This window comes from Anastrepha ludens, chromosome 2, assembly GCF_028408465.1.
Source record: "Anastrepha ludens isolate Willacy chromosome 2, idAnaLude1.1, whole genome shotgun sequence".
In the NCBI taxonomy this organism is placed as follows: domain Eukaryota; kingdom Metazoa; phylum Arthropoda; class Insecta; order Diptera; family Tephritidae; genus Anastrepha; species Anastrepha ludens.
Genome location: NC_071498.1, coordinates 58,077,730 through 58,101,836, shown reverse-complemented (window position 1 = coordinate 58,101,836; position 24,107 = coordinate 58,077,730). Strand labels below are relative to the sequence as shown.

The following is a 24,107-nucleotide window of genomic DNA, read 5'->3' as shown; positions in this document are numbered from 1 at the left end:
AAAGTTACGCTGTCTTGAGTAAATCCATGTACCTCTGGACGTATTGAAAACTGATGAAAACATCAATAAAGTGAATGAAAAGTTTATCAAATTGACTGCAAATTTACCATCAGTGATCTGAAAGTAACTTGAACATTGCTAATGGATCCGTTCAGGACATTGTAATTAATGATTTCGGTTTGCGCCGTGTTGCTACAAAGTTGGTCCCAACAGACCTGTATTTCATGCAAGAAATGGGCCACCAAATTATACCGCCAAAAATATGATTTCCAAGGCTAAAACCGACGACCAAGCACACGCGTCATTGCTGTTGACGGTACATGAGTTTATGAGTGCGACACGCAATGCCGACTTCAGCCGATTGAGTGGAGAGCTCCGAATGAGCTAAGACCAAAAAAACACGCCATTTTCAGTCAAAAAAGAAAGCGATGCCCACTGTTTTTATGAATTATAACGGTATTGTGCACCACGAATTTTTGCGAGAAGGTCAGACAGTTAATAGCGACTATTATTTGGGCGTTATAAGACGTTTACGTGAAGCGATTCGCCAATAAAAAAAGGATTTGAAGGGAAAAACCTCGTGGATTTTGCACCATAATTCGATTTTGCGCACATAGAACCATCATTATTCTTGCATTTTGGACAAAGAACGAAAAGAAAGTTTACAAGTCACCTCTGCGTAAATTTAGACTTGATCTTAATTTGGTAACTCTTTTCCACCTATGCTTGACATACCAACCAACTTTATACTCGTATTAGCTTTTTTCTCTCCAGTTACTGGTGACCTTTCTTGTATGTGTTTCGTGAAACTCTGTTGCCTAACATCATATTCAAAAATCTCAAAGACATGCCTTTTCAAAATCCATGTCTCTCACAAATTTTATAAAACTCACGAATGCGCTTTGTAGGTGTTAGGTGAAATAGTTGAAGTAGCGATATTGATACGATGTTGAGAGCTTCAACGGTATCTACAGCCAGCCAGAGCTGTTGATGTAATGGAGAAAATTGATGGGATTTAGGTTGCATCAGTGCCCCAGGCTGTCGAAAAAAGAAGCTCCCAGTGACCTTAATCGTCTAGCTCCCAAGCCCCGACATTTACAGGAAAAGTGCTCAACAGTCTCCTTCTCTGAAAGGTCCTAAGGTTGGATGGTAACCCTGGCTTATCCGCGTGTGTGCCGATCGTCCAATGGCGGGTAAACACAGCTACGAGTTAGGAAATTTATTGGCGTAGAGTTGTCAGGACTTTCTGAGCCCTCTTTGCATTGTACATTGGCCAAAGGGTTTTCGACATAGAAATAGAGTTCCATCTTTTCTGCGCTTTCTTGAGAAATAAGTTTTGCAATTCCCCTTTAGCAACCGTCAGGGTGATGCCGATGACCAGGTAGGAGGCCTCTGAAGCCAATTCAGTCCCCTTTTTGGCTATCTCATCCATTTCCCCCTGAGTTCCTATGTCCTAGAACCCAGATCAGAGAAACGTTACCTGCACACCCAAGAGCTTTGATCACCATGGCGTTGTTTGAGCCTTGATGCGGCTTGACTATCGGAAAATATCTACATAATATGTTAATATCTCTCTTTCTCCCACGTTCCCTAAGCATTTTTCAAGGTTGCAGGATCGGCAACACGTCTGCCAGAAATACGCTATCAGTACATATTCCTCAATTTTAAGAAGGTAAATAAATTGGCTGATTTAGAGAAAACCCTACACCAATTCTCGATTCCATGTTGCAGCTATTCTATCTATTTGGAAAGATTGCTCTAGCACGACCCTCAAACTCTAGTTTGCAAATAGGTATAAAGAATAGAGTTCGGAGAAATACGGTGTTAACTGCCCGAAGATGCTACCATGTCCCTTGAGTGATTGCCTCCAGAGACCAACCCCCTTTAACCTGATTGCACTTTGAGCAGCGATGAACATGACGCAAAAGTCGATGGAAAGTAAGCAAACGACACTCAGGGCAGCACTGGGGCAAGTTATATTTGTTCTGATGATGCCAATACATGCAGTCCTTTGCACCCTCCCCAATTTAGTGATATTATAGCCCTTCCGAAGAGCTTCCCACCAAGCCAGGCATCTATACGTTAAAATTGGCAAAACCTTTCACAGCACGACCTGTGGCTTAAGTCCCCATTTTTTGCAAACATAGATTTGCAGGAACAAAAGACTATACTGGCCTTTTTTACCCGATTTTCAATGTGTAGCTTCCAATGGAGTTTGGATTCAAGTATCACTCCAAGAAACCTAACTTCCAATGAAAGCGGAAAAACGTGGCTGTTTAGTTTGGTATAAAGTCTAAAATGTGGAGGTATATATTTTCTGATAAAGAGCACCAGCTCCGTTTTATCAGAGTTGACTTGGAGGCCGCAACTGGGAGTCCAGCGACTGAGTACAGTCAAAATCTCAGCCATGACTGAAGGAAATGATACCGATACCATTAGCACCCTTATTTAACATTGTCAGAACTTCGTCAATAGCAACTAGCCAAAATACGGGCGAAAGTGCACCTCCCTGCGGCGTCCCCCTGTTCATGAATCTAGTGAATCTAGCTCATCTTGCCCCCGCATTAACTTCCCCGCAACCAAGCAGAGATTAGATCCAGAGGCAGTTAGATTTTTCCACCTCCAGTCTATCTAACGCAGTGACAATTGACTATTAAAAGCACCCTTTGTATCTATGAAGGCTGCCAAAGTGAATTGTTTGTCCTCCAGAGATTTTTTGACACTACCTACAATCTCGTGTAACGCTGATTCAGTGGATTTCACTTTCAGGTAAGCATGTTGCGCTGGAGATAATTTAGATTCGATGTGCTCTCGGACATGATAATCAATCAATCTTTCAAATACCTTTAGGATAAATGAGGTAAGACTTACATATAGGCCTGAAGTCCTTGGTCGAATCGTGACCCGTCCTCCCTTCCTAGGGGATAAAAACTACCATCCTTTTTTTCTAGTTGGCCGGGACGTGATTAAGAATGATACGCGCCAAGTAGATTTCTTGCAAGGCAAGAACCTCCAAGATACTTCTTTTCTAAAGCATCACAGGCAAGTTATCATCAAAACCAGAAGATTTAAAGGAGGAAAAACTATTGTGCACGTGATTCTGTCAACCGACAGGATAGATTTAAGGGAAACATCGAGTAGCCCTACCTGTCGACTCCTGCCAACAATGTAAAGTAGGGTAGTAGAATTTTCCAGTAGATGATTATTTACCAACTTAGTCAAAGATTCTTCTGCAGATTCAGCCCACTCCCCATCTTCCTTTTTGCAAAAGTTGTGCAGGAGTTTTCCCTCAAAAGGGCCTGGCTTAACCTGGTAGAATACTTCACGGATTTAATTGATTCGCAGGACTCCTTCCATGAGTTGCGTTTGGCATATTTAATGAGTTTTTGTATTCATTCAAAATTACACGGTAAGTTTGAAAGTTCTTAGCTTTATAGCATTCGTTAAAACGTATCCTAACCTTCTCTTTCAAGTCGGTCAGCATCCCTAGCGGAAAGAAAGTCCTTGCTAAAAGATACTGTACAACCCACTTTGAAGGCCATCTGATAGGGCTGTTCCAAGTCTTCTATCTGCAAATTTTCTCATCACCGAAATATACTCGAATGTTTGGCCTTGCCTGTCGGGAGGCGATTGCATTTGGGAAAAATGTCCGGCATTGTGTGAAATTATACGTATTACCAATGGTATTTTTTTAAGCTATATATGCACCGTTACTCTATTCATTGGACTTAAATTTCATTTAAAAGTTTTATTTAATAATTTATTAAATTAAACCAATTGAAATTTAACTCTTTTTATAATATTTTTTAATGTTTCCAATTTAAACTGTTCTAAAATTATACACTCTATACACTCGAAATTTATTGACTTAGGTGGCTACATAAAATTGCTTTTAATTTTTACTTATAACTAATTTTTTACAATTTTCCTTATTGCTATTATTCTATAAAGGACTAGTTCAAAAACTTATTGGTTATACTGGCCATATTCTTCATTATTTTGCCGTTTTCCCCTCCTCTGCCACATTAACTGCCATTTCTCTCGTGTCCGAATCAGTTGCTCTTATACGTCTGATGGCAGTTTGCGCCGGTGAGATACTCATTTCGGAAATCGAATCGAATTCCATATTGTTTTCCACTTCAGTGCAGGAAGATCCCGAACCCGAACCGAACGAACGCATCAAACTCGGACTACTTATACTAAACTCTAACTCAAATGGATCACAAAGCTCACTTGTTGAACTCACACTATCGGCAACCCACTCAGCGCAACTACTTTTTGGGGGCGGACGCGGCAGACTGTTGTGACAAATTGGATTTTCCTCCGCCGACTGATCCGCTGCTACCGGCACCTCCTGACCCCACAACGCCACTGCTCGCTCGCGGTTGATTGCGGCTCTCCGTTGCTGTGCGTCCCGCAACGTTCGTGGCGACTCTACCGGCAGGTGACGTGACAGCAGGTGCGGTTGATGGGGATGTGATGCTGCCGGGTGTTGACGGTGCTTGTGTTGTTGGTGTGGCGTTGAAGTCACCGGCACCACTGTTGTCAACAGTTGGCGGCGGTGATTTGATGCTTTCGCTTGCCGCGGACGTTGTTGTGCTTTCTCCAGTGGCAGCCACTGCGGGTGTGCCTTCGTACTGGTAGGCGGACTGGTCGTAGTCGGTAGCTGAGTAATCACCATAGCCTCCCTGTCCTCCGCTGGTGTCGTACCCGCTTTGTGTGTCGGTGTCGTATTGTCCTGCGGTGCCATACTGCTGCTGGCTGCCGTCGTAAGCTGACTGATCGTAGGCGTTGACATCGTATGCACTGGCATCGTATTGTTGTTGTCCATATCCCTCATAGCCACTGTAGTCGGTGTTGTAGTCATTGCCAGTGCTGGCGATGGGAGCGGCCACGTTCGGGTCCGTGCCGCTGCGCGATAAGTCTGTCCCCCCGCCACTGGTGTTGATGTCGCCAGTGGTATACTCTTTACTGTAATCTTTGGAGTAATCTTTGTCGTAGTCTTTGCTGTAGTCTTTGGTGTAATCGTAGTCGGTTCGGGTTGTGTCACTTGAGGGGATTGCGGCACTGGTGCTGCCACCACTACCGATGATGTCATTGTTGGTGCGCCTTTTCTCACCTTCTCCCAAATTGTCCTTGATATTTTCGTCATCGGGATCGTTGAGGCCGTACTTGTTGTTGTAGCTTGACTTGTAGTCATCGTTTTTATCGCTGCTGATGGTTGGCTGTTCATAAGCGGGCTTATTGTATAAGGAACTGGCAGTGGTAATGGCGGGTGTTGTATTGTTGATGGTGCTGGTAGTAGCGGTGCTACCAAATGTGTCGGGAGCACCTGACTTGCCGAGTATGGATTCGTAAGTGTACGGAGCGGACTTGGTGTAGTCATCAACGGTGGTACGTGTTGGCTCGGCTGTACCAAATGTGGACGGCTTGTAGTCGAGAGTGGCTGTGGATAAATATTTTTTTCAATTACATTCATGTCGAGAATTATATGAAACATAAGGATGCGGAAAAAGTAAAGATTGTGTTCTTGAAAATGTGAAGTGTTTTATTGTTTTTTACTGAGAAAGTATAGATATTTGAGTGCCACAGTATCATGCGAGGAGTAGTCACATGCCGCGCTCCAAGAATGTGGAAAGAAGGGTTGGGCGCATTTATGCCATAAAAGCGATCCTCAAAAGTTGCAAGTTCCATTATTCGTGGGACAACCTAACAAATACTGTATGCGCCTGTGATATATTTTCACTACATACCACCACCCAAGAGTAAAGGAGATTTTTAAACAGAACAACACACTCCGAAAGGATGCGCTAAAATTCTTCAGCCGTAGATTCAACAAAAGATTAGCTTGTCAAAGCACCACCACGCTGGGTCTAACCCGAATCTTCTCCATCCACATCCCAGCCCGCCTTAAAACAATTAGTTAATTGGTTGTTTACTTGTGTAAGAATTGTGAAAGAAGTACCTAATTATCTATTCGCAACTAGTCGGGGAATGTCTGACTTCCCTCTTGGTTCCATCCAAAAGTTAAGCTCCTCTAGGTACTTGGTCGCAGGGACATTACCGAAAGCTGCTGGGCTGATTAACTATATAGAAAGAGGGTATGCGAATAAGTTTTCTCGCGCAATGAGGGGATTGGGGGATCACATCGTTGCCTGTGGTTAACTTCTGCGAAGGTTGCGTCAACTCTGTGAGAGCTGGGCAAGTACAAGAACTTGCAACGTCTCAAGATCCTTCTGAACACCGATCTTTCGTTCTGTCTTTCACCAACCCTCTCGCGATTACTTGATCCTCTATTTTCTATTTTCCCTTGGAATGGTATTACAAAGGAGAGTTCAATTTCTCGTTTTTTCGGCAATCAAATAACCGAATCTACCCTACCATATAAATGAGTTTATTTAATATAAAAACTACCCCAGGCCTATTTTTCTTTGAATGGAAGCGTAAATTAGCAATATTGTCGATTTTTATGCCACAGAAAACATGCAATAATAAACTCTTTACGACCAAAAAATTTCAATTTGGCAAAGTATTTGTGCGGATATGATCCTCGGGACGTATTTTTTCGAAGGTGATAATAGAGCAACCTTTTGCGTCACAGGCTCTTTATAGACGGATAAGCTCCTGCTTCATTACGTTTTCACAGTTAAAGAATTGCGTAATCTTCAGCCATTAAATGTAAAAGGAGATGAGAATAAAATCCCCGCGTGTGGTACTTGTGCCCGTTCACAAGGGTCAGAGAGGCTTTAAAACACTTCAGAAAGCTTTAGAACTCTTAACCTCCTCCCTATGGACCAAATTTAGTCTGTATAGAATATAATTCGGCCGTCGTAGTCGAATAGGTTGGTGCGCGATTACCATTCGGGACTGTGTAGAACCTCCGTGGAATGGCAAACCTCCAAGTGTATTTCTGCCACGAAAAAGCTCCTCGTAAAAAAAAAATATATCTACCGTTCGGAGTCGCATTAAACCTTTAGGTCCCTTCATCTGTTGAAAAACATCAAGACGCACGCCACAAATATAAGAAGGGTGTAAGCATCAATTAAGAAAGAAAACAGATTTAAATTTTATTATGTTATATTATAATTTATTTCTAAAAGGATAACATTATACAAGAATTTACTGATGGGAAACGGAAGTATTATTCTGCGAAGAACGATTAAGAAGAAGAAGAAAGGGAGGTATGTGTTTCTACGTTTTTGAGAACCTAGCATCACGTGGATAGCATCGAAGCGCCACAACTTCGAAGCGCATTAGCATTTTGCTCGGCATTCTGCATTCTGTGCACTGTAGCCTCACATAATAACATCTAAACTCGTTTGTAAATGCTTCTCTTCTTTTTGATTGGAGCGATAACCGCTTACGCGATTTCTGCCGAGTTTAACAACCTGATCTTTGTAACGTAGAGGCGGCCTTCCTCTTTCTCTGCTATCTCAATATTATCGGCATACGCCAACATTTGTGCGCTCTTATAAAAAACTGTGCCGGAGCGATTAAGTTCAGGAGCCCGCAGAATCTTTGCCAGCATCAGGTTAAAGAATGACAATGATTCAGCCTGTCGGAAACCTCGCTTGGTTTCAAACGGCTCACGGTGCTGCTCAGCTGGTATTGAACAGCGTCATTTTGTATAGTCGTATTAGTTTTGCGGGGATACCAAATTCAGACATCGCAGCATATAGGCAACTCCTTTTCGTGACGTCGAATGCAGCTTTGAAATCGAAAAAAGATAAATGCTTAACTTTCCTCAATATCTTGGGGACATGGATATTATGATGGCAGCGGTCAGGCGAACTGTTTGGCGAAATTAGGCACTATCTCAAAAGTGCATAGACCAGAAGCTAACGAAAGCCCACAGGTAATTCACATCACCCTTGATGGAGAGCCCAGGACAGAGGCAGGCAACAGAAGAACATCAAATAGGCTCCTAAGCCTGGATAGAGGCTTAGGTTGTATCAAACGCCTACGCGCCTGGAGAGGTATTACGAAACATTACTGGATACTATTGGGAACATAGTAGACTTTGTTATCAGTTCATGAAACTAGATTTAGTATAAATAAGCGACAGCGTCATTTTTGGTAACTGAATGATAAAACTCAGAGCACATTCCCAACAACATTTTTTGTAGCTCTCGCAAAAGCAAAAGGAACAAAAAACCTGAGAAAATACTCAAAGCCATCAGAAGCCCCCAGTTTTAAGTATGCAGCTAAGCACAATAGATCACAGAGGTCACAGAGGTCGCAATTGATAAACTGTACGAAAAATCTGAGAAGTTGATTTAACTGAAAGAAGACCTCTTGTGTGAGTGTAAATGAGTATTATTGTATGTGTGTCCGATGTGTTTATTTGTAGAAATAATTTCTAGATTTTCTGATCATACTTCACACTTCGATTTACCTTTACCACCTGGTGGATTACTGTAGGAAATTGGAGTGCTGTCTAATTTACCAATTCGCTCACTATTTAGCATACGGTTAGATAAATATTCTACATTCGATTGTAAAGTTGATATTTCCGTTCTACGTAGAGATATTTGCGTGTAGTAAAATTGCATTCCACAAAAATGTGAAATGAAAGCAGTTTTCGAAGCAAAGAAGTGAAATAGATATAAAGAGATAGAAAAGAAGAGGAAAGAGAGAAAAGAAAAAAAAAGGATTAGTTAATTTCATATCCTACAAATCAATTACCTTGTCTAAACTATAGGTACGCGCAGAAAAATGCTCTTCCTCTACGGACTCTGCGGTATCACTTGCAGAGCCGTGACGTCCATTCGGACATACCGAACTCTGTTGTCGCGCCTTCTCCCGCTCCATGTGCAGTTCCTTGTAGTTTGCCCATATTTGCTTTAGCCGTTCCATAAGTTTCTCATTCGTCTCACGTAGAAGCTGACTTTCCTCGCTATATTAGCAAAAGGTGAATTGAATATATAATAGAAGTAAATAAGGATAAGGTAAAAGTGATACATTTTGCATGACGCGTAAGTTAGAAAGAGCATTTTCCTACAGCGTTGCCCAATGCGCTACAAATCTTTACTTATGCGTTGTGTCCAAAATGTGTAAACTACTTTTTGGATATAACAAATAAATCATTTAATTATTATTTAATATATTAACCCATTAGTTAAAAGAGAAATCAGAGTTTCAAAGCTCCACTTTTGCTTGCTCCAAGTCTTCCAATTCCAGTTCGTCCAACGGCAAATCGGGTATATCAATGGCAAGCGGAAGCGCTTGCTCTTCTAATCCTTCCACTTTTTCTTGCTCGGCGCTCTTATCAGCCGAGATTGCAGGCTCAGAACTAAACTGAACTTTCACATTGTGCGCTGCTGCTGCGTCAGTTTCCATCTTGGCCTGTTTACTTTCTCTACCCGGTTTGGGCACTAAACGCACATTTACGTCCACTTTTACAGGTGGACGTGGCTTTTTCTTTACCACTACATTTCCCTTGCTGCTACAATCGCGTGTCGCGCTACCGCCCACTCTCTTTACCGCATAACATTCATCGCGTCGCAGCAGCTCTTCGAAATATGTGCGCGGTTCATGACTCGATGGCATAGAGCGCGTGAAGTTTTTATCCTCGCTAGATGTTGGCTTAGCTGCCGCTCTGCTTGCTTCTTGTTCATTCGCCTTGCGTTCAGTTGGCGCCGTCAAGTGCTCGCCTTGACTTGGGCTCTGACATGCGTGGCAAATGTCCGCGCACAGGTGTTCGCGTCCATTAAAAGTTTGATTCAAAACTAGATGCTGTTGCAGCCAAGGCAACTGCTCCGTTTTGCAATGGGCATGGGGGCAACATGAAGGTGGATGGCATGTGGATGAAGGGCAGGTGCCAGTTGTGAGAACCGGGTTGCATGTGGTGCATAGCTTCGGTCCTACATCCTTTTTCTCGTAACGCTGGTAATTCGGAGGAGAATGCGTAGGTGCGGGTGTGGGCGTAGAATGCGTAGTGGATTTTCCGTAAGGGAAACTAGCAATCGTGGGATGTTTATGGAATAGAGAGGCATCTCCAAGAGAGGTCGGTTGTTCTGTCGCCGTGATTGTAGCCTCTGCTGAGGACCACGTATTGGCCGTGTGACCCTTTAACGCACTTTGCGCTTTGCAAGTCGTCGTCGGCGTAGTTATTGCGGCAAAGGTGAGTGCATCCCAACTATATTTGTAGCAACTTCTACGACTATTGTATGTGGGTGCTGTTGTTGTTGGTGCGCTTGTTGTTGTCTTTGCGGTCGTTGTGCCTACATTTGCATAAGCTTTTGCCTCAAAAGTGCTCTCGGTGCTAAATAAATATTTACTATCAGTGCAACGGGTTTGCTTTTCTGCGGTTACTTTGCTTTTGTTGTCTTCGACATTATTTGCATTACAACAACACTTGCACGCCATCGGCTCAAAATGTGTACAACTCGCTAAGTGTTTTGTGGGTTTACTACAACTACCGTGCGTGCCGTCGACTTCGCGTCGGCCGCGATTTAAATTTCTACCCCCACTGCGACCCTCATCGCTAAGGCTGCGTTGTAGAAAAGCCGATTGTGGACGATACAAATATCCACAGCGCTGTTGACGTCGATGCACCGACAAGGACATCTTCGGCAATGGTGGCATTTTGGCCAATTCGCGTTCGAGTCGCTCGTTGCTTTTCGTGATATTCGTGAGTATGTCATCGTCACTGCCAAAACGATGACGACGACTGTGAGCTGGCCTTGGCGTTGGTGCTGGTGAGCTCGATTTGTGTTCGCCTAGTGCTTCTTTTTCTTCGTTTGCCGTTTTCACTTCGCTAACGGCGGCGGGCAACCTAAGCGGCAAATCGTACGCGCTTCCGCTTACGAACGCTGTCGTAGGGGTTTGCGGAATTTTTGGTATGGTGCCCGTCAATGAACCGCTCATGAAGGGCGGCTGCGTCATGTCCGCTTTTGTGGTTTGCATTGTTGTGGTGATCAATGATTCCGTTTTTGTTGTAGACGATTTGACTGTCGACGGTTGCGTTGTTGTGGCTTTGCCCTGTGTCGGCACAAACCAAGCGACGCCGCTTGTTGTAGTTGTTGTTGTTGCTACGTAAGGTGCTGCAGTTGTCGTGCGCGTCCTGGGCGCATGCATTGTTGGCTGAGTTGTTGCCCACACTGTAGGCGTTTGATATGGCACTTGACTTGGGGTTGATTGCGTTGATATGACCGTGTGGGTTTTTGCGGTCGTATTGTGGTCTGTCAGCATTGTTGTTGTAGTTGTTGCTGTTGGTTTTGCTACTATGGTTTCTACGAATAAGTAATGTTTTATTTGAGGTGCGTGCATTTTTTTGGTTAACAGTAATAAATCACGTTACATTATACATTTTTTAATTGCGAATGCATTTTTATTTGTTATACAAGTTTTGGTGTTTGGTTTTTTGTTTCGATTGTTTTTTTTTTTTTTTGTTTTGTTTTGTAGATTTGTATTTTTTTGTTTTATTTTTAAGAGTGTTTTCATTTCATACGAGCAAGCGGCAGCAGTAAAAATAAATAAGAATTGTGAAAAACGACAACGCATTAATCCAGCGTCTTCTCTTTTGTGATTGTTGTAGTTTCTTTTTTTTGTTTTTAGTTGCTGTGTTTAGTTTTATATTTCTGTGTTTCTTGTTAGCAAAATTAAATGGCGAATTGTATTGTGCGTTACGGTTTAATTTGCTTTTGTTATAGTTTTTTTCTTGGTGCAAGTTCGATTTTTTAATTGGTGTTATGCTGGGTATTTTCGCCTGTACCCTACGCAGTTCTTAATTTGGCCAAAATGTATATAGTAACACTTTTGGCTTTTGCGACTTTATTTCAAACTTACGAAAAATTAATTGAATTTTAATATTTTTTTAAATAATCTCTAGTGGATTTGCATTTGTTTGTATTAAAGCAAAATTCCTTCAAAAATAATCAAGTACTCATGAAACCCATTCGGTGTTAAGCAACTATAAAATTTGTAAGATTGGAAGGTGTAAAGAAATGATTTGGATATCAGTTAAGTAAATTCTCGAGTCGTTCCTAAGAAGCGCCTTTTGCTAATATGTAAAATTTAGATTCTTTGAGGTTTCACAATTTTTATTCAAAACACGGCTCTTAACAATTATATTACAATAGTTGGGGGAAAAAGAAATCCATTATTTTTATTTTTATTTTTATTTTGCGCAAACGGTGTAAAACTATCAAGAAGTAAATATTTTACTCTTGGACGATACTACGATTACTGCATGCAGGTCAACTTCGTTTATATCCGTGATTTAGCGACATTTTCGAGGATGGACTGCATGTGTGAGTTGCATTTTTCACACCAAAATTGAACGGAATCGGAAAAGCAAACACATAATGAGCTGTTACAGTATCGGCATATTCACAATTTCAGCGGACTGACTTGCATTTTCGCCTATATATAGTATAAAAAAAACTATAAAATGTACCGATTTTTTTTTCTTTAATTTAAACTATTAATTCCAAAGCTAGTAGGGATAAATATTTGCGTTTTGCTAAGGAGTGGAGAAGGGGGGAATTAAATTTTTATACAGACGATAAGGTTGGCTATGGAGTAATTTCGAAGAAGTTATAACTGGAACAATCCGTTCGACTACTGCATCGTCTATCAGGCAGAAGTTCTAGCTATAAAAGAAGCGGATACATATCTAAGTACTCATGTCGTATGTATATTTTCGTATAGCCATGCGGCAATGAAATTTATGAATACAGCTATACCAAGATCAAAGTTTGCACAGGAATGCCGGGCAGTCCTAAATGATATTAGCGTCGTATTCAAGGTCGGCCTTATTTGAATTCCGGGGCACAGGGATATTGAGGAAAACTGTAAAGTCGATGAGCTAGCTAGGAAAGGTACTGCTCTTCAACTGCTCAGTGATAAAAGTTTCATTGGGATACCTATTTCCACGAGTAAATTAATAATAAAAAACAATATTATCCAAGAGGTCAATAGGTCATGGAAAGATGAAGGGACATGCGTAACAGGCAGGGTACTATGGCCGCAAATAAACAAGAAAAGGGCAAAGGAATTGTTTAGCCTCTGAAGAAAGGATATCTCGAAGGTCGTGGCTTTACAACCGGTTATTTTGTATTTGGCAGGCATTCCTTGAGACTAGGAGTATTCTCCCATGAATATTGAAAAAGTTGTAGAGAAGGAAGAGGAAAAAACAGTTGAGTACTTCCTTTGCAATTGTCCAGCCTTAGCTAAAATCAGAGTAGGTGGTCTAGGTAAGCACTTTTTCAATTCTCTTACAGAACTCTCTGGCGTGGGGATTAGACCAATCCTGCACTTTATAAGAGCCTCAAAATGGTTTCATGAAGATATATAAACAAGACTCCCGTGTCGTACAGTGGTATCACAACGGACCTGTAAGGTCTAAGTAAGTTGGTCATACGAACCGACTACCACCGTAACCTAACCTGAACTATCTAATGCCAAAGCTAATAGGTAAAAATATTTGCGTTAGGCTAAAAAAATTAAGTCCTTAAATAGAGTTTTGGGTGTAATTATGCGCGAAATGTGGATGAAATTAAAGTAATCCAAAAGCATTCTGTCATTATACAGAAAAAAAATGTCCTGCTCTCGCATTCCCTGGGATGCGTTCTTTAATTGAAACTACGCATCTTCTACCAAGGAAGCTGTTGAACTTTTTCCCGACTTTTTCGGTTCCAATTTTGAAATTTATCTATTACATAAGATAAAGTGAATACTGTTTCCGTTGTTAATTTTGGTTCTCTCCTGCTAACTGTATGATGTTTGGGATAATATTCAGCACATCAAAAGTTCATGGCAAGTAAATGTTGATGGATTCTCATCTTATTTAGCCCAAAAATTGTTCCCCTCTTGCCTCTCTACTTCTGCTAATCTTTAATAAAGAAATCGTTAGATTGTGGACAATTCATAGATCTTCGGAAGTTACTTCTATCACACCCATGTATGTTATATTCAAAGCTGTGAATAAAAACGACATCCCGAGCTACAGGTCAATCTCTAACTGGTTTCAAAGTTATTTGACCAAATAAAAAGGATAGAAAAACTAATTCAAATAAAACCTCAACAGTTTGAGATATCAAAATGATTTTTGCGTATCAACGCAATGGCATATCATACAAATATCCAAAGGACTTAACTTGGCCTTAGACAAAATAATCGATTCATCGGTTAATGCTGAGCACTTTACCCGAAATTCCAACCATGTACAAGTATTTTATTAGTCTCTAATACATGCGCATTATGCGACTGGCCTCTACAAGACAACTGACTATCACTTAAGTACTCATCAGTACTCAAGCTCAGTAAACAACTCAATTTTGTTCTAGCCATGGGAAAAAACTTATAATTTTCCCTTGTCGGTGTGATATTCTATCTCTCTTTTACCAATTACCATATAGGTTTTTGCAATTTTCATATAAGTGAGAAATTTATCTACTGTGCTCTGGGCAGGGCAACTAATCACTTTTATGCTTATAATGTGGCTACTCTGAACCAGGTACTGGTATCAAATTTTATTCTGTTTGTTGTATGGTCACCGTAGCCAAATGAGTTGATGCGTAACTACCATTTGGAAGTGCAAGGGGAAACTATCTGTTTTTTCTATGGCTAAAACAGAAATTAATAGTTTACTGAGCGCTTTTGTAATAAGTGATGATGATGAGTACTTATATGATAGTCAGCTGTTTTGCAGGATAGCGTCGACTTGTTGCAAACACAGCTCGGCTATTGTTTAAGCTCAATGTTGTCACACTCTGGACCCAGAAAGTCTGTTAACATCGCTCTATACCGAATGCTATTGACAGTAGGTTAGGTTATGGTGAAGCGATTGTCCACTGTGGGACACACTCGGGCTCATGGCTCATTGTGATGCCGCGTGGGTAACTTGCCCTTATCCCTCCTAAAACCAATGTGTACTCTTCAAAAATTTTGTAAGACCCTCAATTCCGACAGAGCCGAGATCTTCCAATTCATTAAAGGATTGTCTACCCAAAATGGCGAGTCTTCGTCTGGATAGAGCAGGACTGTGACACAGAAGGTGTGGGATCGTCTCTTCCTCTTCCTCGTCTAGACCACTTCTGCAAAAGTCATGTGTTTGCACACCGATTCTCTGGGCGTGCCTACCGATTAGGCAGTGCTCCGTAATAACTAAAATCAGTGTGTTAAGACTGTGCTTATCTCTTCTTAGTAGAAGTTCCGTGCGTTTAACATTGAGAGTCGGCCACAGCTGTAGGGCGATTTTGCAAGTGACTTCAATACGCCATCTTTCATTATCTACTCTTACAATTTCTTCGGGGATATGTAGTTTACATGCTTGCAAGGATATACCTATATCGTTGTCTATGTACTCATCAGTCAATTTGGTACCGATTTTCACTAGTTCATCAGCTCTGTAGTTCACCTCAATGGTACAATGGCCAGGAACCCATGTTATCATCAGGTGAAATGACTCAGCCATCTCGTTAAGAGATGCGCGGCATTTCAGGGCTACCTTAGAAGGTTGTCGACTGTTTTGTGAGAGATTTTATCGCCACCTGGCTATCAGAGAAAGTGTAGATATCATCTCGAAGTATCGCGTCACACTGTACCAGTGTCACGGCTTTCATTATTCCCATCAGTTCAGTAGTCAGAAAGCCGAAAATGGACGAAGATCCCCAGATGCCCGGAATATACACAACCCGCCCACCATGCCCTCGAGCTTTCAGCCATCTGTGGATACATGGATGGACTCGCCCTGTCTTATCTCGTCCCGTTTCCACTCTTCCCTCGAGGGTAGGAGGGTCGTGAACGTATAGGCGGGACTGTATAGTCTCTAATATGGTTTTGTCGGATTATTTCTTTAGTTTTGGCCATTCAGCCACCTCTGTGGTCCTCTGGTCAGTCAGCCAAAAGAAGCGCTTCTACGCCAGCGTGATTAATACACTGATTTGTCGAGAATTAATCGAGTGTTGCCAACAATAATTTGTATCTAATCAAAAACTCATAACCTATAACCTCAAAATAACTTCTTTACACCATTCCAGTCCCTACATTAATATATTGCTTGACTTTGATTCTTAGTGATCACTTTTTTGTATTTATATTTACTTGTGCTTGAGAGTTGTATCCTCGAGTTTACTGGTTAACGCTTTGCATTCGCCGGTTAATTTATCCATGAGTTGCTTCTGACTCTGTATCATATCCTCAAGTTCATTTACCGTTTCGGCTATGACACAAAAACAATAAAACAAATATTTTATAAGTAAAAGTAATTATTTTCATTGAATTATATTTTATTATGACAAATGTAAATGACAATTCAAATTTCGCAAATTTTACTTATTACGATTAGTTTGAAGTGAATTAATTTCTTTTTAGTAATATCTACACGCAAACTCATGGATAAACTATTGACTTTCGTTGAACCTTGTTAGTATGGATTAAATTTCATTTCGATTTGAATTCATGAAGCTTCAATTTACAAAAAATTTATGAAAAATTTCTGATTTTTTACAGATGCCAATGGAATTACATATGCAAAGGGAAAATGGTTAAATATTTTTTTTTTGAATTTTTTTATTATTATATTATAATTTTTCGAACATTCACAAAAGCCAAATCAATAGCTTACCCAGGCCGAAACTGTGTAGAGGCAAATGATGGTGCAGGGTTTGTTAGATGCATATTTGGGTTGTGCTGAGATTGCATATACTATGTACTACATATAACATTTACTTTATTTTGGACTAAGATATATATACTCCATATGTGTAATATGAAGAGTGAGTTATCAAACAAAAACTTTAAGCGTATTTCAAGTTCTATAGTTCAAAATAATATAGCAACATTTCTAAATAAGATTCGTAAAATGCATGTAAAATAATTTTGGATGGTTTCAGATATTCATATAAACTATGAACTGTTAACCTTGAAGAGTTGCATAAGATAAAACAAAAAAAGAATCACTGGTACGAATATTTTTTTAAACCTGTTCTTATTTTCCATAACCTGTAAGAAAAATACTCTGACTTCATAGGGTTTACCTTTTTTTAATTTTGTTGCACTATTCGAAACAGCTTCCAAGTTAGCACTAAATATTAAAGAAGCAGCGTGAAAAAGACATCGGTCTCCTTTTATTATAGTAGCCCATTGGCTAGCTGTTGACAGTTATGATTTCGAGGTTGTAAAAGACTTCGTTTATCTAGGAACCAGCATTAACACTGATAGCAGTGTCAACTTTGAAATCCAACAGCGAATCTCTCTTGCCAACAAGTGCTACTTTGGACTAAGTAGGCAACTCAGTAGTAAAGCCCTCTCTCGACGATCGAAACTAGCACTCTACAAGGCTCTCACCATGCCCGTCCTAACGTATGGTGCAGAAGCTTGAACGATGAGAGTGTATGAGGAAAGATTCTGCGTAATATTTTTGGACCTTTCCACGTTGGTGACAGCGAGTCTCGTAGGAGATGGAACAATGAGCTGTATGAGCTTTACTACGCCACATAAATAGCGCAGTGAATACATGAAAGTATTCGTTACGGTACAAGCTGGTGGTAGCAGAGGAAGGGGAAGGCCTTCTCTGCGCAGGAAAGATCAGGTGAAGAAGGACTTAGCTTGGAGAAAGAGACGACTGACGCGCTTTGTTAAACTCGATCAAAACCGCTTAAGCGATTATCGCTCCAAAGCTCAAAACGAAGATGAATCCCATTGGTATTGCATAAGTGAGACGCACTATTCAAGTCCTTATTTAGTCGCTTATACTATACAAATCACTGCAATTCTCAATATGTATTCGATATAACTTATGGAACTGCGTTGCGACTTAAAATAACAAACAGGCGACCTCTCTATTAAAACCCAATAGATACATAAAATAGTAATCAGACTCAACCCACATCTTAAATTAACTCCCTATACTCATCAATACTACTCTATTTTTCTAAAGTTTTAGTTGGCAACTCACTGGACTCCTCAGTAGCTACTTTCACCCCTCTTCTAAAGGTAAACTTGGTAAACATTACAAAATCTCGCCTAAACTAATTCATTGGCTCTACTGCTAGAACTTTTTATAGTTATGCAGCTAAGGTAATAGAGAAATCTGAACAATGGCAACTTACGGTTGAGCTTACCACTTCATACTACTAATGAAATTCATCAGATGCGTAATATCTAAATCAGCCAAATATATTCACAGGCGTAGCCAGACAGCGAGAGCCAAGTTGCCTAAATCGTAACCCTGCGAGGGCAGGATAGCTGGGGAGAAGATGCTGACACGATTTCACCTCGATCTCCAGACAGCTGCTGGAAAAACACTCCCGAAGTAATGCAAGTCTCACCACGTGTATACTTAACTTAAGCAATGCCAGGACCGGACATCCAGAAAATTCGATAGCTGCGGCTTTGTTAACATTGGAAGTACCATTGAACGCCTCCAATGCACGCATAACCAGAAGGATATTGTGACATTGCAAGAGTATTAAATGTTTACTTTCCTGGCAGTAGTTACACAAGTAAGCAGTGACCTGGTAGTATGGATTTGACCTTGATAGGGAGCTCCTTGCAAAATACTCCTCCATCAAACGTTCCAACTAATTTCATGAACAGGTTTGTCAGGCCCTGTATCCAAGTACTACACCCCACACACTTTTCACTTAAAGGAATATGGATGGTGAATGTTCCATTCGGATGCGACGAGGGTGTACATTGATGAGTCGCCATGGGGATGACCACAAAGTTTCTAAAGATATTAGAGTGTCAGTAGCTTAAGCCAAGCTTATAGCCTCAACGTCTCTGTCTCAGTTTTTCTGGTAGTGAGAGGTATTAAATTCATCATTGAGTTAAGCTCTAGTAAAAGCAGTGGTCCAAAGCGCCCAACTGATACCGATTAGGGAGACTTTTGCACTCACTACAGCTTCTTAACTGACATAGTCCAGACCAGCGAGCTCCACCAACTAAGGACTCCATACAAGATAGTTGGATTTACACTATACTATAGATCCAGAATTTAACTTTAAGGGATCCTATATAATCTCAATAGCGATCTCTCAGTCATATAAGGCAACTGTCGTATTCTTAATCCATTGTCGCACAGGCACACCCACTTTTGGCCTATTAAAACTCTCACAAATTTGGTATCTCAATGAAATCTAATATAATTAGATAGTATTGAGAAAAAAACTACGGCCACTCCTTACATATAAAGAATAAATTTCCGTCCGCCCGTCTGATGTTACAAGCTATAACTGGCATTTCTTTTTTTCAAAAAAATTACGGATAGGCCAAATTAAATTTTACTAAAATATAAGTAAATCATAAAGTCCGGACCGAATTTGGCGCTTCCTTACTTGTTTTTTTTTATAAATTTTATCTGTCATATACGAGGCGGAACTATATCGAGACTTAAGCTACATGAGAGAGTGCTCGTGCAGTAGTTCGTAACTTTTTCTGATGCGCATTTAGTAAATAGGCTTGTGAATAAATAATAGAAACTTAAAGAAAAACGCAACAGTGCATCTGAAAAACTTCTACTAGTTTTTTTAGTATAGTGCCTTAATTGTTAATTCTGTGCGAAATGTCGATAAAGGTTAAAATATTCTATGAAAACTTAAAAGAAAGAAATTCTTCTAAATACCAAAAATCTCACCGTGCTTCTCCTGCATTTCAGATATACGTTTATCCAAATCCTTTTTGGTGGGACGGATTTCATTTTTCATCTCTCCATAGGTCAACTGAAAATGATAAGATGAACTCAAATATACAAATTTCATATACCAGTTGCCTTCAATACAAACACACCTCCTTCTCTAAATTGGCGATCTCATCGTTTAAGCGCAACACCTCCCGCTTGGAATGCAACAAATCGGCATCACCACGATCCAAACGCTGTCGCAACGACGTTATCTCGGCCGTCAAACGCGTCGCTTCGGTTTTCGCCTCACGTGCTGCACGATCCAATTGCAGGCGCAAAGAAGTTATCTCCTGCTCCAAGGATTGCTTCTCCGCATTCACTTGCGCCATTTCAGCTAGAAAAGTATTTCGATTTGAGCGCAACTCCATCTTTAGCTCTTCGATTTGCGCATTACGATTCGAAAGATCACGTTTTATATCATTCGCATAGCGTTTCTCACGCTCCAAATCCAACTGCAATTTGGCCACCTGCTCCCACTGACTGCTCAAATCGCCACCCAATTGATCCACCTGCGTGTTGTAGCGTCGCTCGGCATTGGCGCGCTCATCGGCGATGCGACGCGCCATCTCATGTTGTAGTTCGCGCACACGCTCATGCTGCCGATCGAGCTCCTCACGCAAGTGTTTCACTTCCAGCTCAGCCTGTGCGCGCTCCATTTGCACAAGGTCGTTGATGTAACGTTTGGATGAGACGCTCTGAAATTGCTGTGACTTGGCCTCATCCAAGAGCTTTTGCAGCTGGCGCACATTTTCCTCCAACGCATTCTTCTCTTGCTGCAAATGATCAATTTGCCTGCGATGTGCCTCACAGTTCGTGCCGGACGAATTGGTAGCTGGAGTGGCTGTGTGGGTTCCAGCTAGCACTAGTGGGTCAACGTGGGCCAATTTGCGTTTGAGTTCCTCATTCTCTGTCTTAAAGCGTTTCAAATCGATGTTTGATTGCATAAGCTCTGCCTCAAGCTCGCTTATGCGCGCTTCATAGACAATATTCGGTGCTGCAGCATAGCGGGGTGACTTCACCGTGGGTGGTGCATCCTTTTTGCAACGTTGCGTAGTGGCAGATTTCTTTTTGTAATGTTGCTGCTCGTCACTATCCGATGAGGGACTTGTGGTTGGTATTGCCTTTTCCGCACCACTCAGTGCGGCCAACTCGGAACGTGCAGTCTCCGTGAGGTGCGTATTCTCGTTTATGACGTCTTTGACTTTGCCAAGCAAATTAGATAATTCGTTGCGGCAGTATTTGGACTCCTTCTCGAGCTGCTCGATGTAATCTTCTTGCTTTTCGATGAAATTGAAGATCTCGACAGGCGCGTGAACGCTGTCCGTGGCGGGCTGTTGTGGTTTGCTGGGTGTGTAATAATCCAACGGAGCAGTTGTGGTAGTTGTGCTGCCCGCATAGGGCATTTGAAGTGTCAAGTTTTCCTTGGAGGATGAGAAGGTATTATAAGGTTTCGGTTTGGTGCGAAACCCCGGGCTCAAGCGCGACTTCTGAGCTGGCGATAAGTATTTTGAGATATCTGAGTAGACCGGGCGTTCAATGACCTGTAAAAGGGAAGAAAAGTACTTAATTAGCCGTAAGGAACACTCTTATGTAGAGCTGAAGGTAAACCGAGCGGTAAAATTTGTTCAGCAGTGTCGGAGAACATTTGCAAAACCTAGAGCCTGAAACCAGCTTTAGCATTTTGGTATACTCAGCTTTCATCACACCAATTGCTGTGTATGCGGCGTTATTTTGTGGTGCAGTACCATGACGGTATCTATGGTTTGAGTGCCCGACAGGAGCTGACTTTAAAACTTTCATGGGCTTAATTCCTGTGGTCAAATGATTCACGAGCAAGCGATGAAAACGATATGCTCCACGGGATATAGGCACGTCAGATAGGCTGTGAGCATAAGAAATTACTTGATACTTTGGCATTTATGTCAGAAGTGCCTTGAGGAGGAAATACTTCGTTGGCTTGCCATCAATATAAATGTCTGGAATCTCTTCTTTGGGAGATTTCACTAAAATATAGCCCAAGGATCCAAAACCGAAAACTGAACTGATGTTGTAGGCAACTTGAGATTATTTTACACCCTGGATATTGTGTCGTCGGTTTTTTAATCGTCGATTTCTGCAATACTCAGTACAGCGGTACTTATAAGTGAAAGAAGGTCCCACGAACATCATTCGATCTGAGTCTACATTGGCAATGAAGCTGCCCTACTGTCACTGGAAAATGCTCGTACTTCTTTAAGAAGTATCCAGCAATGTAAGTTGTGTCTGAACTCCGCCATGAAAGTTCAACTAACTCGAGCCTTTGTGGTTTAGGTTAACAAACTAGTTGATGAATTGATGAACTGTGTATCTGCAGCTCACTAAAATGCAGTTAGAGCCAATTATGGGTCCAAGGTGTGCAGAAACCATTGTTCCAGAAATAGTGTCCGCGCGACCACCATTCGGAAATGCGCAGATTCGAATCTCTGTGCATGAAGCACCAAATGTAGAAAAAGTGTTTCCTAACAGCAGCCTTAATACCTGCAAAATTATCAGGTACTTTCTGAAAAAGCCGAAAAAGCTATGCAGGAGTTCCTTATCAGCCTAAAAGTGAAGGAACTGCAACCCTTTGTTGGGTTAATCATGGGACACAATCCAAGAAGTCCACAATTTGGCTGCCATAGGGATTATTGAAAATCCAATAAGTGTCCCTCGTTCAGAGAAGGATGCACATACAGAGAGAATTGTTGTAACTTGACTTGATCTTTGACGACGTAGGAGAGAACTTGATGAGCAATCTTCGTTGCTTAAAGGAATTTTCGCAGTTTAGATCTAAAGATCTGTCAGTTTGACTCAATACGTGCTCAATGACGTCGGTGAAGTGATTAAATAATACAATTTTATCAGACTTCTTAGGATCACGAAGCAAATTGAAACAAGTAAGGAGCGCTAAATTCTATTCATGTCGAACTTTATATACCCACGTACGTTTTAGTAAAATTTAATTTGGATGGCTGTCAATTCAATCGAACAAACTTATAGACAATGAGAGTTATAGCTTGTAACTTCAGACAGACGCAAGGAAATTTAGTCTTCACATACAAAACATGGGCGTGTTTTCTATGCGGTCTGAGTAATATTTATATCGAACGTCAATGATGGATGCAGGGCGGGATCTACGGGAGCTATACATATATCGAGTACTTTCTTTATTCTGAACATTTTTTTATATACATCTTTATATCTATCTCGATTCTTTGTGCTAGGTACAACCGTTATGTGAATATACATATGTGGCTATAAAAAACTAGTTGGATTCAGAATCGTGGTATAAAAATAGTAATCCCCAAGCTGATTGAAGTAGAGAGATGCATGCCGTAGAAAATGCAGACAAATTTCTCTTAACTCACAATTGCATGCAATCGAGTTCGGCTGTCAAATCCACTGAAGAGTTCAATGATCTTCCATCGCCAATTGGCCACTTTTTATGTTAAACTGAACTACTTACAACTTTGTTCTTCAACTCACCGACAAATTATCTGAATAATTATCCGTCGAATCCTCATTTCCATGCCGCGTATACGCTCCCGAAACGCCACTGCCGCCAGCACCACCTCCTCTGGGCGGGGCGTACGATTCGGCCAACATTAGCTTCAGCCGGCTAACTGCCTCATTGTACGCATAGTTCGTATAATCCATCGGTTTGCACTTCCTGTTGCCCGCACTCTTTGAAGACTTCATCGGTATATTCCTGAATAATTTGTAGAAGTAGAAAATTTCATTTAAAACTTTTCTCAAATCACTTGTTATCACATTTTTGTTAGAATTAGTTTTAGCTATACGACTGGCGCCTTCTCCGCGTTCGACATTTGTACACCACGCCACGCATTCTAAGCAACAACTAAAGCGTAAATAAGGAAAAAAAGGTAAGCAGCAAGCGCACATTTGCATTTGCAGTGTAGGCAATCAGAATTCCGCCCCTAAAACACTTTTACACACACACACACACGCACACATAAAGCATAATTAGAAACTTTTCAGTTTTGTTCCCATTAGGAAGTTGCATTACTTTGTTTTGTCCTGTTTGGTGTTTGTCCGTTGCTATGGTAGTTGCTGATTGGGAAATTAACCTGTTCGAAAAACAAGAAAACAACTGTGTCAGTTCTCTTGTTTTGGTTCTCTCTGTCTCGTAAGACAAAAAGAGTGTTTTGGTGGTTGTTTCGGAGTTGTTTTAGTTGGAGTTTAGTTTTTTTTCATATTTTTTTGTTTTCTTTTCGGTTGATTTGGTTACGCTTGGGTGCGTGATGAGCTCACATTAATTTGAGTGGTGCTCAAATTTTTAGGCAGTTGGGTAATATTCTTTTTGATTTCAAAAATTTCCCTTTGGCACCACCCATTACTTTTAATTTTGAAATGTTTTATATTAATTTTCTGACACTTCTTAGAACAATGTTGCCTTTAATTGAAAAGTTTTAAGGTGAGGGCGTCAACAAATTTTATC

At 41.0% G+C, this 24,107-nt stretch overlaps 1 protein-coding gene across 2 annotated transcripts; it reads right to left on the bottom strand.

Annotated features, from left to right (window-relative positions):
* Positions 1 to 4,192: 4,192 nt before the first annotated feature.
* On the bottom strand, positions 4,193 to 23,455 carry LOC128871551 (serologically defined colon cancer antigen 8 homolog). Of its 2 annotated transcripts, XM_054113397.1 has the most exons (6): positions 23,135 to 23,412; positions 19,738 to 21,171; positions 19,586 to 19,670; positions 16,051 to 16,168; positions 8,396 to 8,517; positions 4,193 to 5,446 (listed from the first exon to the last, which is right to left on the bottom strand). In XM_054113397.1, the coding sequence occupies exons 1-6, from the start codon at positions 23,345 to 23,347 to the stop codon at positions 4,272 to 4,274; spliced, it is 3,147 nt and encodes a 1,048-aa protein (XP_053969372.1). In that variant the 5' UTR covers positions 23,348 to 23,412; the 3' UTR covers positions 4,193 to 4,271. The 2 variants fall into 2 exon arrangements, with proteins under 2 accessions (XP_053969372.1, XP_053969371.1); XM_054113396.1 differs by lacking the exons at positions 8,396 to 8,517; positions 16,051 to 16,168 and having other exon boundaries at positions 23,135 to 23,455.
* Between the last annotated feature and the right edge of the window lie 652 nt (positions 23,456 to 24,107).